General features: G+C 51.1%; 4 protein-coding genes across 4 annotated transcripts; 2 read left to right on the forward strand and 2 right to left on the reverse strand.

Annotated features, from left to right (window-relative positions):
- Positions 1–1,176: 1,176 nt before the first annotated feature.
- Positions 1,177–4,464, reverse strand: schA (serine/threonine protein kinase SCH9; the record flags this gene model as incomplete). The annotated part of the gene is made up of 3 exons (XM_056911253.1): positions 1,177–2,614; positions 2,675–3,895; positions 4,409–4,464. The coding sequence occupies 3 exons, from the start codon at positions 4,462–4,464 to the stop codon at positions 1,177–1,179; spliced, it is 2,715 nt and encodes a 904-aa protein (XP_056764079.1).
- A 4,170-nt stretch (positions 4,465–8,634) lies between these two features.
- N7458_007872 (chromatin structure-remodeling complex subunit RSC7) lies at positions 8,635–10,537 on the forward strand (the record flags this gene model as incomplete). Its single annotated transcript, XM_056911254.1, has 3 exons — positions 8,635–8,683; positions 8,777–9,878; positions 9,952–10,537. The coding sequence occupies 3 exons, from the start codon at positions 8,635–8,637 to the stop codon at positions 10,535–10,537; spliced, it is 1,737 nt and encodes a 578-aa protein (XP_056764080.1).
- Positions 10,538–11,732: 1,195 nt separating this feature from the next.
- N7458_007873 (ESCRT-III subunit protein SNF7) lies at positions 11,733–12,670 on the reverse strand (the record flags this gene model as incomplete). The annotated part of the gene is made up of 4 exons (XM_056911255.1): positions 11,733–11,809; positions 11,879–12,087; positions 12,182–12,386; positions 12,496–12,670. The coding sequence occupies 4 exons, from the start codon at positions 12,668–12,670 to the stop codon at positions 11,733–11,735; spliced, it is 666 nt and encodes a 221-aa protein (XP_056764081.1).
- Positions 12,671–13,138: 468 nt separating this feature from the next.
- N7458_007874 (nuclear telomere cap complex subunit Ten1) lies at positions 13,139–13,667 on the forward strand (the record flags this gene model as incomplete). Its single annotated transcript, XM_056911256.1, has 2 exons — positions 13,139–13,224; positions 13,277–13,667. The coding sequence occupies 2 exons, from the start codon at positions 13,139–13,141 to the stop codon at positions 13,665–13,667; spliced, it is 477 nt and encodes a 158-aa protein (XP_056764082.1).
- Positions 13,668–13,882: the final 215 nt, after the last annotated feature.

Raw genomic sequence — 13,882 nt, forward strand, 5'->3', positions numbered from 1 at the left:
TTTCAGTAGGACTGGTTTACTTAAAGTAGTATGATGTTCCTTAGGTCTCGGCATCCAGGCCATTGTATCTAGACCCGGCCCAGTACCCGGATGGGATGGGCAAACCACCTAGGATATCTACGGCCTCCAGCTAGCTTCAATTCAGACGACACGACACACCTATAGTACAGTGGAGGTGCCCTAAGTTTGAAACACCCAGGAAAGTTCAAAGTCATCTCATCGGTCATACTTGAAAGATAATTTGAGGAATAATGCTTGAGCTATCTACAAAGACAATTCAAAAAAGAAAAGAAAGTGGGAGCGTATTGAGATGGTCTTTTTACTCGATGTCTATTTTCGGACTCTTGAACTACCACTACACGCGTAGATGTGAAGGTTACCCTCTGTTATATGCAAATTACAGGTAATAGTTCAGATGTATGTCATGGAGCAGCATAACAACCCAGACCCTCACGGAACTTCCCCTGTTAGTGTTTACTACGAATACTACAAAGACCCAAGATAGTCCCGGAATCCAAACTCAGAACCTGAACCAGAACCACGAAATATCAATTCAGCGCAAAAAAGGATAGATAATGCAAGCCCTCCTGAGCACTACCAAACAAACTCAGGCATCAAAAGGGACGGGGGTATGTATGTAGCTGAACTGCCGAACAGAACGCGGGGGGAAGACAATTGGGTCACAATCATCAAGACCGTGAATAAGGCCGGCATTTCATCCTCTGTGAGACCAGACCAGACCAGGAACACAAAAAGGAAGACCACGACCAACAGGAACAAGGACACGAACACGATAATGATTGCGAAAAACGCATGCGAGAGTAAAAAGCAAAAGCCGTGCAGAGTAGAGGAAGAGGGAAGAGGCAAAAGGTAAAAGCCAAAGTTGGAAATCGATATCGAAGTCGACATGAAGCCAGAAACCAAAACCACCGCCCAGGCAGAGAGGGGGAGAAACAGAATATGGCCCTGAGAAAGCAAGGTGAAAAGGGAGGAAACGTGATGGGAACAAGACTAGATAAGACCCCATAACTCTGCTTTGAGCTACCAAGGCATGCATCCAGAGACATGTACAAGACAACGGACAAGGACAAGAGGACAAGATTTATGCCGGATCAAGACTCCATGATCATGCAATGAGAGACGAAAAGGAAAGAGAGAACAAAAGGAGATACGTAATCACATGTCAAAATTATCGTCAACGTTGAAGATCCCTGGCTCCGTCCCATCCGTCTTCTGAACACCGCTCATGCGCTGGTCATTCGAATTGGTGGCCCGATGTGTGCGCTGCCACGTATCCTCGTGCAAGGGGTCCTCGTCCATCCGGTCCGCAGGGTCGTGCTTAAGGTGGTGGTCGATAGAGCTTTCGTTCACAAACGTGAAGCCCTTGAAGTTGGCTTGCATGCCGGGAGAGAGGGGGGTAGATCCAGGCATCAAGCCGTTAGCGAGAGCGGCGGCCCGCTCATGCAGGGAGTTGTTGGTCTCCAGGGCGTTGGTAAACTCGGGGTCAAAGTTCGAGGTATCGGTGTCGGACTGCAGCTTCGGCTTGAAAGGAGGAATGACTTGCTTGCGACCCAGCGCCTCCCAGTCGATATCATTGAAGAAGGGGTGGGCCATGAGCTCCTTCGCATCACCATTGGCGCCAAGTCGGTGCTTGGGATTCCGGTTCAGCAGGCCCTTGACGAAATTCCGACCCTCGGTGCTGAGCGCATCGCGGGGGAACCGCACCTTGCCGAAAGCAATGTTCTTGTACATTTGCTGGGTATCCTCGGCATAGAACGGACTCCAACCGCAACACATCTCAAAGACCAAAACTCCCAAAGACCAGAAATCAACCATCTTGGTGTATCCTTGCTCGTCCAGCAAGACCTCCGGGGCGAGATATTCGGTGGTACCACAGAACGTATTGGTAGTGTCGTTTTGGCTCAAGTTAGCCTTGGAAAGACCAAAGTCACACAGCGCAATGTGACCGTTTGCATCCAGCAGGATATTCTCTGGCTTCAGATCCCGGTACACGATATCATGATCGTGCAGATGTTGTAGTGCCAAGATCAACTCGGCAATGTAGAATTTGGCACGGGCTTCCTGGAAGCGACCTTCTCGCTGGAGATGCCAGAAGAGTTCACCGCCAGACATATAATCCGTGACCAAGTACAGATCCGTGGGGGTCTGGAAAGAGAACTTGAGGCCAACGATAAAGGGCGACGCCGTCATTGCAGTGCGCACAAGAATGTTGCGCTCTCCCAATGTGTGCACCACCTCTTTCTTCTGGATGATGACTTTCTTGGACAGAACCTTCATGGCGTAGATCCGCCCGGTGTCCTTCTTCTTGACCTGATAGACCTGACCGAACGTTCCCTTGCCGATAAGCTTCAGAATATGGAAGTCATTCGGGCCCACCTGTCTCCGCTCCGTCATCTCAAAACGCATCTGCAGATGGATCTCGCCCGACACCAGGCTATCTCCCGCAGCACGAGCGACCAAGGGGAACCAGCCTTCCAACCGGCTGTGGTCTTCCTTCAGATTGATAGCGAGGCGCACGTGGCCCAGGAACGCCTCTTGGTTGCTACGGTCGTAAACGGTAACATCGACCTCGGACTGGTCACCGAGTACATCACTAGGGGCTGTTAGCAAGAGAGGGGACTTGGAAGAAGGTGTTCGAGTGGAGAAAGCTTACAAGACCGCCTCATGATCCCAATGGGGATCCGTCACGGGTGTTCGGCCCTTGTGGTCGTGGCCGTCCAGTGCACTGTTATAGCTACTTTGGCGGCTCTTCATCGGGATGGCCATGGGAATACCAGCCTCGGCATCCGACTGCATCTGCCGCTGTTTCTTCTCCTCTTCCCCAGTTCGCGCACCCTTGGAGATATACTCGTTCCACTCGAAAACACAAACGACGTAGGGATCAAAACTAGGGCGCAATCCGCGGCCCTCGGAGATCTTCACAAACAATTTTCCCTTCAGTGCTCCCACGGGAGCTCCATTCTGAGGGGAGGCGTTGGAGTTGCGGGGGAAAGCCTCGTCGAGTTTCATCGCGATTTCGTCGGTGGAACTGTCCATACCGTCCGAGTGTGATTGTTGTTCTTGCCGTTGTTGTTCCTCCTGCGACTCCTCGGATCCGCTCGCGCGCGGCGCGGAGGTAGTGGACTTTTTGTCGACGGATTGGTCCTCGTTGGACATTGCCCGGGGAGTCAACGGCGGGGTATTCTTGAGACGCACCGCATCGGGTGCGTTTCCAGTCAGCTTGGCAAGATTCTCGGAAGATATAGAAATATGCGGCATCTCGTGGTCGTGTGAGGGAGCTTCAGAGGGGCAGAAAGCATCGGAAGAAGCAGAAGGAATGGATGGATTGGAGAAATGTGAAGCAAGAACGGGGTCATCAGAGACGCTAGAGACTGGCAGGGAAGTTTGACGGCGAGAATGAGGGGCGGTGGTGGGCGGGACGAGATATTTCTTCAAAATGTGAAATATCGAAGACCCGTCATTCTTATCGAGACTCGATGCAAGGTCCATCTCGTCCGACTCCTGTTGGAGTAAAGAATGCGGCGGAGTGGGCAAGTTGGTGGTGGGTATCACCTCCATCTGATCCGACCCCTCTCCATCCTCCCGCTCCATCATAACGAAGGACTCGGAGGAAGTGCCCGGGTGATGGGTAGTGGTGGTGGATAATGATGAGGGTGTGTGTGATGGAGAGGGGTTCGCCGAGGAAGGCTTCGAAAGATATGACCAGAAGCGAGGCAAATTCGCTTTATCGCCAGAGAAAGGACCAACCTGGAAGTAGTTGTGCATGATGGAAGGCAGACGCTTGTCCGCAGGATCGGGCTGAGGGGTTGCGATGCCCGTGGGAGTGGACTCGTTTGACCCGATCTGGTCTGGGATATCGTCTTCGGGGCCAGAGCTATAATGGTGCAAGAAATTAGCATTTGCCATGGTGGAGAGTGCGGACAATGAGCGCTGGTGGGATAGCTGGAGGGGGCGGGTTATCGATTATATATAGACATGTCAACGGTCGGTCATATCTAGATCTCCAAAAATCTCCACGTGCGACCGGGACGATCCTTCAGCTTCTCTTGCAGGAAACGTCCGGAAGTCCCAAGTATGTGGAAGAAGGTAGCAGTTGAGGTTCAACCAACATCACAGAGTCCGACTTGTGTGTATAGACCGGGGGGACATCTCTTGAGACAAGGACTGCAGGGAAGAATAGTTCCATGCAATGCAGTGTGAGGCGAGAGGGGATGGCGGACCCTCTTTTTTGAGCAACCCTCCAAGTCCCAAGACCGACTTTTTTTGGATCTCTCTCTTCCACCACGAGATCGCTGGGCACGGAGGAAGCGGGAAGGGAAAAGGCAGGATGGAGAGAGGGGTGTAAAAAGGAAGTATCTCAAGCAGTATTCACAGCAGCATGACTCACTTGGGCGATTTCATGTCGCCGTCGGCGTGCAACTCAGTTCCACTCGCAGCAGCCATTGCGTTTCCATCAACGAGACCTCCGCTAAAGAAATAGAGAGGCGTTAGGCGAGTGGGGGTCGGAGGAGGAGAGGAGAAAGAAGAGAAAGTTGGCGATGGCGGTGGTTGGTGGTGGTGGTGGTGGTGGTCGAGAGAAAAAAAAGAAACTTTGACGCCGCCCGATGATGAGCTAAGGGAGATTGCGGGATGGGGGTCTCCGATCGGCTTCGGCTCTCAGGCGGTTGCGTGGGTATACAGGTATAGTGCGAGACACGCCCAGTAGTTGGAGTGTCGATGGTCTCAGAATGGTTGAGAAGGGGTTGACTGGATCAAGACCGAGTAGAAAATGGATTCGAGGAGACTCGAGACTCGAGTGGACTCGATCCGATGGTTTTAAGAAAAAGCAGGTCGGAACCAAAGAACGCCCCCGGCCAACGGGGGGAGGAGATTCTTCATTCAGCCATTGGGCTCGTTCTTTCTTTTACACCACTTGGGGGGCGGTGGCTCTACTACTCAAACAGAAATAACCCTCATCAAAGGGGCTGAAGAAATAAAAAAAAAGGGCTGACCATCAGCTGAGTGCAGGTAGGATTGGTTTAGAATAAGACGGGGCGCCTCTCTCTAACTACAGTAGTTAAAGAACAAAAAAAGGTCGTTGTATAGAGACATAAAGATCTGGTGGTTAGCAAATGAGACTCGTATTCTTTGAAAGAAAGTCCTGTAACGAGATAACCTATCTATAGTAGCAGTCCTGGAGTCACCTCTTCGATGATCCGACCTCGAGTCATTTACGACAGTTCTAACCTTCGCTCGTTGTTTCGCTGTCGGATCACCTTGCCCTCTCTTTCCACGGCGAAATCCACCAGTCCGGAGGGCGACCGAGTCCCCCCAACCCGCAGACCGGGCCCTATGGACAGGGAGGCAAATCCCTCAAAAGTGGAGAGCCAGAGAGGGGCCTGCAATCAAACCAACCAGGAGAAACAAAAAACGGGCAGGGCATAGCCCAGAGATCCAAAGAATGTCCCCCCAAAGAACCCAAAGAACCCAAAGAATACCGATAACGAGAACGAGACTACCAGGCAAACCTCCCCCCCAACTGGTGGAGACTCCTTGGGTTCCCCTTCGAGTGGCGAACTGATTCTTCCCGTTCGGGGCCTCCGTTACGAAGTATACACTTGGGCAGGACATACTGTACATCCTGCATGCGCTGGAAGATTGATCAGGAACCAACCAGCCAATAATTCATGGAATTTATTTCCTTCATTGCATAATTGCATGGATTAAGGGAAATATTATTCTGAGTTGTCCAGATATTGACCTGTGACAATTGCTCTGACGATCATTGATGATGATGTTCAAAGATCATCCAATCGATTCCCATGATTTGCATCAGCCACGGGTCGAGCCTAGAGTTTCATAATAATCCTAAGAATATTTCCTTTCGCCTTTCTTTCCCCGAAACACGACATACCTAGTCGATTATTAAAGATAAGAATAATGAACATGTGGCGGGTCCGATCCAGGGTGTACTGGAATCGCAAAGACAAGGCTTGATTCAAGATGCCTATCTGCAGTGCATTACTTTATACATGCTCTCCCCAAGGTCGCTCATACACCGCCACCGCTCTCCTAAATGTCTATCAATGGAATCTCTTTAACTTTTCTGCATTTCCCTTATCGCGTATATACCCGACCGAATGCACCAGAATCTCCGCCATCTCCGCTTCGAGGGCGGGGTACAAGGTACATACGTACATACTGTACATTAACAGTTCTCGCCTCTCAGCCCGTCAAGCAGTAGTGGACCCTATCCCGGTCCAATTCTCAATTTTCGGGATGGAGAATCAACCCCGCGATCCAACACTCACCTCCTTTCTCTTCCTCAATACCCATGGATACCTAATCCAACGTAACCAGGATCAAGCTGCGATCGGCATCTCCTAGATAATCGCAAATCGCGATCGTGCAGCACACAGCTTCGTACCGTACCGGAGTTTCCCCTTGCATGGAAGAAGGTGGCTGTTCATCGCTACATTCCTTCCTTCCAGTCGCAAAGCCCTCCCGTGCCCAAACCCCGTGGCGCTTGAATCACGTCCGCGTCTTTTTTGGGGCGGTATGTGATCAATTCGGACTTCGTGTACTTGTAGCTTCAATAGGTTACGAGATTTTTCATCCGAGTTCTAAACTAGCAGCGGACTATTGAAGTACAGATGCCCAGTTAACCCCACTAACTGCGTCATGGCGCGTCCTCCTTGGGGGTCCTAAGCTCATGCCAGTTAGATCTGGATAACTGCCGGAGGTCCTGATCATGTACATGCCATACAAAATAATGCAAGCTTGTTATATTTTGATGGAAATGTGAGGGTAGAACATGAATACATAGAGGACTGGGAAAGGACAGAGCTACGCTTCTCGCTGTTCGAGCTATGGAAGACGTTGGTCCGTCAAACCCATCTTCAGGGCGGGGGGACGATCTGCATCTGCCCCTCACTCCTTCTCCTCTGGGTCGCGCGAGGAGAAGCGAACGGGATCTCGATATCATATCGGAAAACTGATCCTAAAATCTTGTCCATTAAGTGACCAGGGTTGGCGGTCTATGGTACGAGAGTTCTAATTGTCGGGGTGTTCTCTGCTATAGTCCAGGATCGCCGTATCCGGTATTGCAATATTAGGTCCGCTAAATAATTCACGCACGAGAATAGATCAGTGTCGGTAGGTTCATGTAGATCTTCCAAGTTCCTCGGCCTTTCCGAGGTAAGCGCCTCATTCCAGTCCCGCGACAGTAAAGCCGTAGTAGTACAGCATTTTTCTGTACATCAAGTGTACTTATGCCTTGTTACCCGCTACCTGCCTGACCAAGTCCTGCACTCCGGCAGCATAACACTATCTGCATGAACAATTCTAGTTTAGTAAAATCCTTAGGGCCAAACCTGAAATTGAAAATAGCGACGGAGATTCCTATTCGCAGCTCACCTGCCAGCTGCTATGCTGTGCCACGATCGTCAGCTATGTAGCCGTACAGCCATGCGTCTAGCTAGCCATGCACCCGACTCTCTTCCCGAGGTTACTGAGGGGTCCTACTGCATTCGAAGGGCCCAGTAGACACTTCTGGAAGCGTTGAGGGACAGAAAGCCGTCGGATTGGCTGATAAGAGTGCAGAATGACATGCTTGACAGGAAGGGCTTGCTGCATCGTCCAGTGTTGACACAGGATGCTCAGGTCTGAGCCAGCAGATCGTGGTATATGGTTGTTGAGTCTAAGTGGCCATGAAATTCTTCAAAGCAGGTTTCTTCTGATGAATTGGGTTGGTCTCATGGGACGTCAAACCTCTGAGAAGGATGAAAAGACAGGGATAACATCGAGATATAGTTGCATGTGATAGCCAGGCCGGTACCAAGTTGTCTGTAGACAATTATTACTAGTGTATAGGAGTATACCCTAATATGGCTACTGAGAGCTATAATTTCAGTAATGAAAATAAATTTAATGATATCCAATAGTAGAGGAGACTAATGGATTTCATAAGGAGCATAGTCGACGATATATTGAGCGTAGCGCACAGAGCCCACCTATTCGGAGGTTCGATGTCTGGTAGGGCAACTGCCAGTCTGCTACAGTGCAATTAAGTGGTTAGGGGCCGTTCTAGCGGCGGGACTAAAACATTGTTCAAGCACGATTATCTCGGGAGAGAACGGCGAGCTAGTTAGCCGCCCGGTGAACCGTTATGGTTGGAGTAGGCTAAACTGTATGGCAATCCCGAGCATGAGCTCATCGTGCAGCAATGAATGGGTAACTAACTCTCTATTGTCGTCCAGTCCAGTGACACCATAATAATTGTCCACTGACCAGTACCGGATGATTATAATGGAATTTGAAACAGAAGAGGGCTGTGTTGAGTCTAGAACCACGACCAGACGACGAGGCCTGCTGATCCGCCGTGCTGGAGCTCAACGAGGGGGAGGGGTACTGTGACGTCATGGGATGGGGCTCAGGGCTGATCACATGCCCAGGACATGACCCTCAGTCACGTGAATGGTTGATCCGCCAAGGCGGTGAGCAAATGGCCTGGTTCACGTGATATAATGGTTATCACGTGATTATACGGGGATCATCAGTTTTGCCAAAACAGCTGCCCGTTCACATCGGACGGATATCGCCTTGCACATTGAGACTCCCCCAGTTGTCGCAAAGATGCCTCGAAAGCTAAGGGCGGCCGCCCAAGCAGCGGCTAAATCGATGAGTAAGTGCCCTAGAGTGATCAAGCTTTTAAAAACACCCAGTTTTTATATTCAATTCCCCCTGTTAAACGCGTTGCGACTAACTATATCCCCAGAAAATGTTCCAACGTTACCAGACCTCTCCGACGAAGAAATGATAGATGCACCTCCTTCACAGCCCTCATCACCCCCCATTGAAGAGCCAAACTCCCCCGACGACGACCCCGACGTGGAGCCGGAAGCCGATGAGAAAGACGAAGACCAAATGCAGGCCGACACGCCAGGCGAATCCAAGGACGAAGAAAACACTGGAACACCCGCAGTCGACGACACTACACAACTTGAAGGCGCGGCAGATACTCCTACCCACGCGATTGGCCGTCCCGCCATCCCGCGCAAACGCCGTCTCGGTCGTCCACCCAAAAATCGCCCACCAGACTGGGATGCGCCAGACGGCTCCCAAACCCCAATTCGCGTCACAACTCCCGTCAAGCGCCGACGAGGTCGCCCTGCTGCAAGCGGTGGCCGCTGGGCACGTAATCGCGGACCTGTCCACAACACCCAAGTCCCCGTTGACAAAGAAGGAAACATGATGGATGTGATTGGAGATGAAGTGGCCCTCCCGCCAAACCCGGTGGGTGACAGCAAGGTCGATGAGAACGGCCATCTCCTCGGCGGCCGCGAATATCGAGTCCGTACTTTCACCATCCTCAACCGTGGTGACAAGCTCTACATGCTGTCGACCGAGCCAGCGCGATGCATCGGCTTCCGAGACTCGTACCTGTTCTTCCAAAAGCACAAGATGCTTTACAAGATCATCATCGACGACGATGCCAAGCGCGATCTTATCGAGCGAGATATCATCCCGCATTCGTACAAAGGTCGTGCTATCGGTGTGGTCACAGCACGCTCAGTGTTCCGTGAATTCGGCGCCAAGATCGTCGTCGGCGGTAAGAAAATTTCCGACGACTATGATGAACAAGCTGCTCGGGAACGCGGTGATGTGGACGGAGAGCTGGCCGTTCCAGAGGACAAACTCCCCGCCCCCGGGGAGCCATACAACCGCAATCAGTATGTCGCATGGCATGGTGCTAGTAGCGTTTACCATACGAACGCCCCTTCGGTCCCGATGGCTGGCGGGAAGCCTCTCGACCCGAAGAAGCGACGAATCCCGGTAACAGACGAGAACTGGATGCTCGAGCATGCCCGCGCTGCAAGGTAAGAATTTCTTCCTCAACCTGGTAACCCAGTATCAACCCAAGGATCGTTGTAACTGACTTAACCAACCCAGCCAATTCAACTCCAAGCTCGTCGAAATGCGTCTCGCCACGATGGACGGCATTTACGACGTCCACACCAACACCATGCAATACCCTCAAATCATGCAACCCACTCACGCCCGCTGGGAGCGTGTGCCTCCCTCTGACGTCCGCAGCACTGCCGAGCTCATGTCTACGCTCAGCATTACGAACAAGAAGTCTACCACAGCCTCTCAATCTGCATCTGCCGAGCCCACCGACTCCGCCGACAAGCCTGATGACCAAAACACCACCATCTTCACGCCCGTCCCCTCGCACATCTCCGATCGCTACGTTGTCACGGACACTGTCTACGAGTCACCGCCATATTCGAATATGGGCATTCCCGGCCCAGACGGTGACTTGCGAAACCTGAACCCCAATGGCCTCGCCAGTATCGCCAACCCCAAGCACCCGGAGTTCATGACGCCCGAGATCATCTCCCTTATGCCCGATGACTGCAAAGACGCCCTGATCGATGCGGCCGCCCGTGAGATTCAGTGGAAGTCAAAGTGGAGCACTGAGGAGCAAGACGGGCTGCGTGCGCAGCCATCGAAAAGTTATGCCTGGTACCCTTGAAAACGAAGCGCAAAATACTCGCACAGACAAGTCTTTCACCAGTCTGTTCGAAGGTCACGTTTCCCTTCGAGGATGCCCTGGCATTCCATTGCCCATTTAAACTCTCTTTCGCTTTCGCTTCAACACTCGTTCTTTTCAAAAGGAGTTACGTTACGTCTTCATGGGGGAGTGGTTTCTAACAGTATCTTGCTACGGGCGATGGGTTTCTTCATTTTTTGGACGAACAATCTCGGGGACTTTTTTCTGATTCTGGTTTAGCATGGGAATGGGTGTGGTTTTCAATTCAATCTTGGCGGGATTTCCACAAACGTGCCATGGGAGTTGCTGTTTCTGGGAAATGCTATTACTATTTTCTTCTTCCAGTACTTCATGTATTCTCGGCGCGAATGGAGTTATGTATCTGATGTCGCGTCACAAGTTGGACTCGGGTGGCAAGGCATGTCTACTGCACTTCCGGGTTCCCTAGCCTAGCTCGCTCAGTAGATCACGTTACATGGCTTATTGGATGAGAGTAATGAATTAAGTTGTAATAGAACGGGCTTATGGCGATTCTAATGGGGATATTTCGAGCATCCACTATACAGACATTCCCGACCAAGTGATTCACATGTAGTGATTTTGTCCTCGTACTTTGAGATTAATTTTGACGAGGAAACTGAGCGTTGTCTCTACGCATGATTTCAAGACTAGTAGCACAGATGCTCAATAGCCCAATAGCTTGTCAAAATTTGGTTCAGTTGTATTGCAGGTCCATGATAAGACACCTTACATCCACAGATAAAAGAATATCTAGAAAAATTAATGATGAAAAGGAAACAGAAAGTAAAAAGTAAAAAGAAATGAGAAACGTAGAAAAGAAAAGAGCACAGCAGACTCGATTGGTTTCTCGGGTTATTTAAGACGGGAATATGTGAAGTGTGTAGAGTAGAGCAATCGCGATTCCAAGGGAGGTTCTGAGCCATATTGAAAATGTATAGAGCGGGAAAATCAAGAAAAGCATTTGAGTTAAACACTTAGCGCCAGGATACAAGGAAAGAAAGGATACACAGGGCTTGCTTGCGAGAGAAGAAACGATATAGGAAGAGCATTCAATGCATGGGTGATGAAGACAAGAACCCCCTCCCCTGCACCAAAAGAGACAAGACAAAGAGAAAGTGCAAAATGCGTATGTTAATATTCAAGGACCGATGACTCGCTACATGGCCATTTCAGCCTTGAGCTTGGCCAATTCGGCCTCCTCGTCTTCTTCCTCGGCTGCGTGTGGCTTGTTGACTGTCTGATGTTAGCACAGCACTCCGTGGAGAACCAGCAAATGGCGGCTTGTGGTCGTGTGAAACTTACGCTCTGTATTTCCAGCAGCAGGTAGGCCCTCCAACCGAGTTCCCACTGGCGTAGGCCCAGTGTTGAGCATACGCTCGTCCATAGCCTCCTGCTCCAACCCCTCCAACTCGGCGTCCAGCTCTCCCTCGTCCATCTGCTCGCCCAGCGGCATGTTCGTAATAGCGTCGCCAATTTCCTGGCTGAGTTGATGTTGTTCTCGGAGTTTGTCCCTGCAAGATGATCATCAGCAAACATATTCTAGTCGGAATCACTCGCATCTCCAATCCAGGAGGACCTCTCGTCTCTGGGGCACTCAGCACGTACATCGTCTCGTCGACCTGGTCCAGACTCATACCGCCATGAATCTGCTTCATAGCATCACCAGCCGACTTCATAGCCTGGAGCGTCTCGTGGTTGATATTCGCCGCTTCGATCGAGTAAATCTGTTGCTCGAGCTGCACGACCTGCGCCGAGGTCTGCTCAAGGTTCTTCTCATGCTGATGTTTCCGTCGCAGAGCAGCTTTGGCGGCTATAAATACCAAGAAAATCCCTGCGTTAGCCCTTATCGCCCTCAAAACTCTACAGGCATGCGCTATCCCCAAAGTTTAGATTTGCGGGGGTCCGGGGGAGAACTGTACCGTTCTTATTTGTGGCGACGTGTTTCCGTGCTGCGGCGTCTTGCTCCGCGATTTGGTTCTCAAGGTGCTTCTCGCGCTTCTGCAGCATCTCCAGCTGAGCTCGGAGGCCGAGGATGGCGTTCTTGGGGGCATCCTTCCGCTTTTGAGCGGCGGCGCCGCCGAACCAGGACCACATGTTTGGTGGACGAGATGCGATTTGCGTTGGTGAGGTCTAGTAGGTGGGTATGTGGGTGGTGTTTATCTGAGCTGATCAGGCAGCACTGGTAGTGCAGGGATCCTTGCGACTCGTGCGGCTCGTAAGAGGGCGGAGGTGGGTTGGGTAGGCTCCCGGCAAAAGTCAAGGGCCGTGGGGATAGCGTAGAGTCAAGGTAGAAGTCAAAGAAGAGGAGAGCGGTTTAATGAGCGGGCTAAGGATGAGATTAGGGCACGACAGGCTCAGGAATCACGGGTTGGCGGGCGTAGTCACGGACGAAGCCAAAATGGAGGGGAGTTGATTCCCCTCGATGGGCCGATGACATACGCTTGATAGGGGGTCACGTGGCGTGCGCCTCAACTGGCCGACGGCTGCTTTGACTTCTTTTTATTGAGAATATCAAAACGACACTGAAGATCCAGTTATTCGAATTTTCCCTTCATCCCAGGGATGAATGGGCCTCGTCCCTCGACCTGGGTCTTTCTCTGTGATCTCCCATCGTTGGCGACGGATACTAAAGTTCGCTTTCTAGGCTGGTACGTCCTGGCAATGTATATGTACGACGAATATCTAACTTCTAGAGTTCAGCGTGAGGCAATATGATGTCAACACCGGCAATCTAATTCTGGAGCACAACTATCCATTGAAAAAAACCGACCCCAACTCAGTCTCAGTGGATGTCAATGCCGTACTGCAGGACCTCACCTCGGAGGAGCTTCGGGTCGGCGCTTGGCTAAACGTTCTGGGCTATGTCCGAGACTCAGGCACGTCAAGCCCATCGTTCTCCTCGTCTCAACTTAGCTCACAGCAATCTACTGGGCCTTCTGAGACCGTGACGGCACCAATTAGAGTCACACCTCGACCGGTACACATCGACGCTGTGATGGTCTTTCCAGCGGGTGGTATCGCATTGGGCGAGTACGAGCGTATCCTGCGCAATGCACAAGACGTGGAGCGGCGCCTGCGTATTCCTGTATGATATAATATCACGTCCTTACGAGAACAGAACATGAACCCAGCATAACGAACCTCGAAATGAATGAAATTAATTCGTTTATATTAATACATCGCAACGCTCATGCAAATTTTTAGCGGTCAATCCGACTGACCAACACTTTCAAACACCTCCAATGCAAAGACAACTGGGTATCAGACCACTGCAAAGACCAAACACAAGAGAACACCGAAACAGCA

The sequence above is a fragment of the Penicillium daleae genome (genome assembly GCF_028827525.1).
Source record: "Penicillium daleae strain IBT 16125 chromosome Unknown utg000007l_segment0_segment0, whole genome shotgun sequence".
NCBI lineage: Eukaryota > Fungi > Ascomycota > Eurotiomycetes > Eurotiales > Aspergillaceae > Penicillium > Penicillium daleae.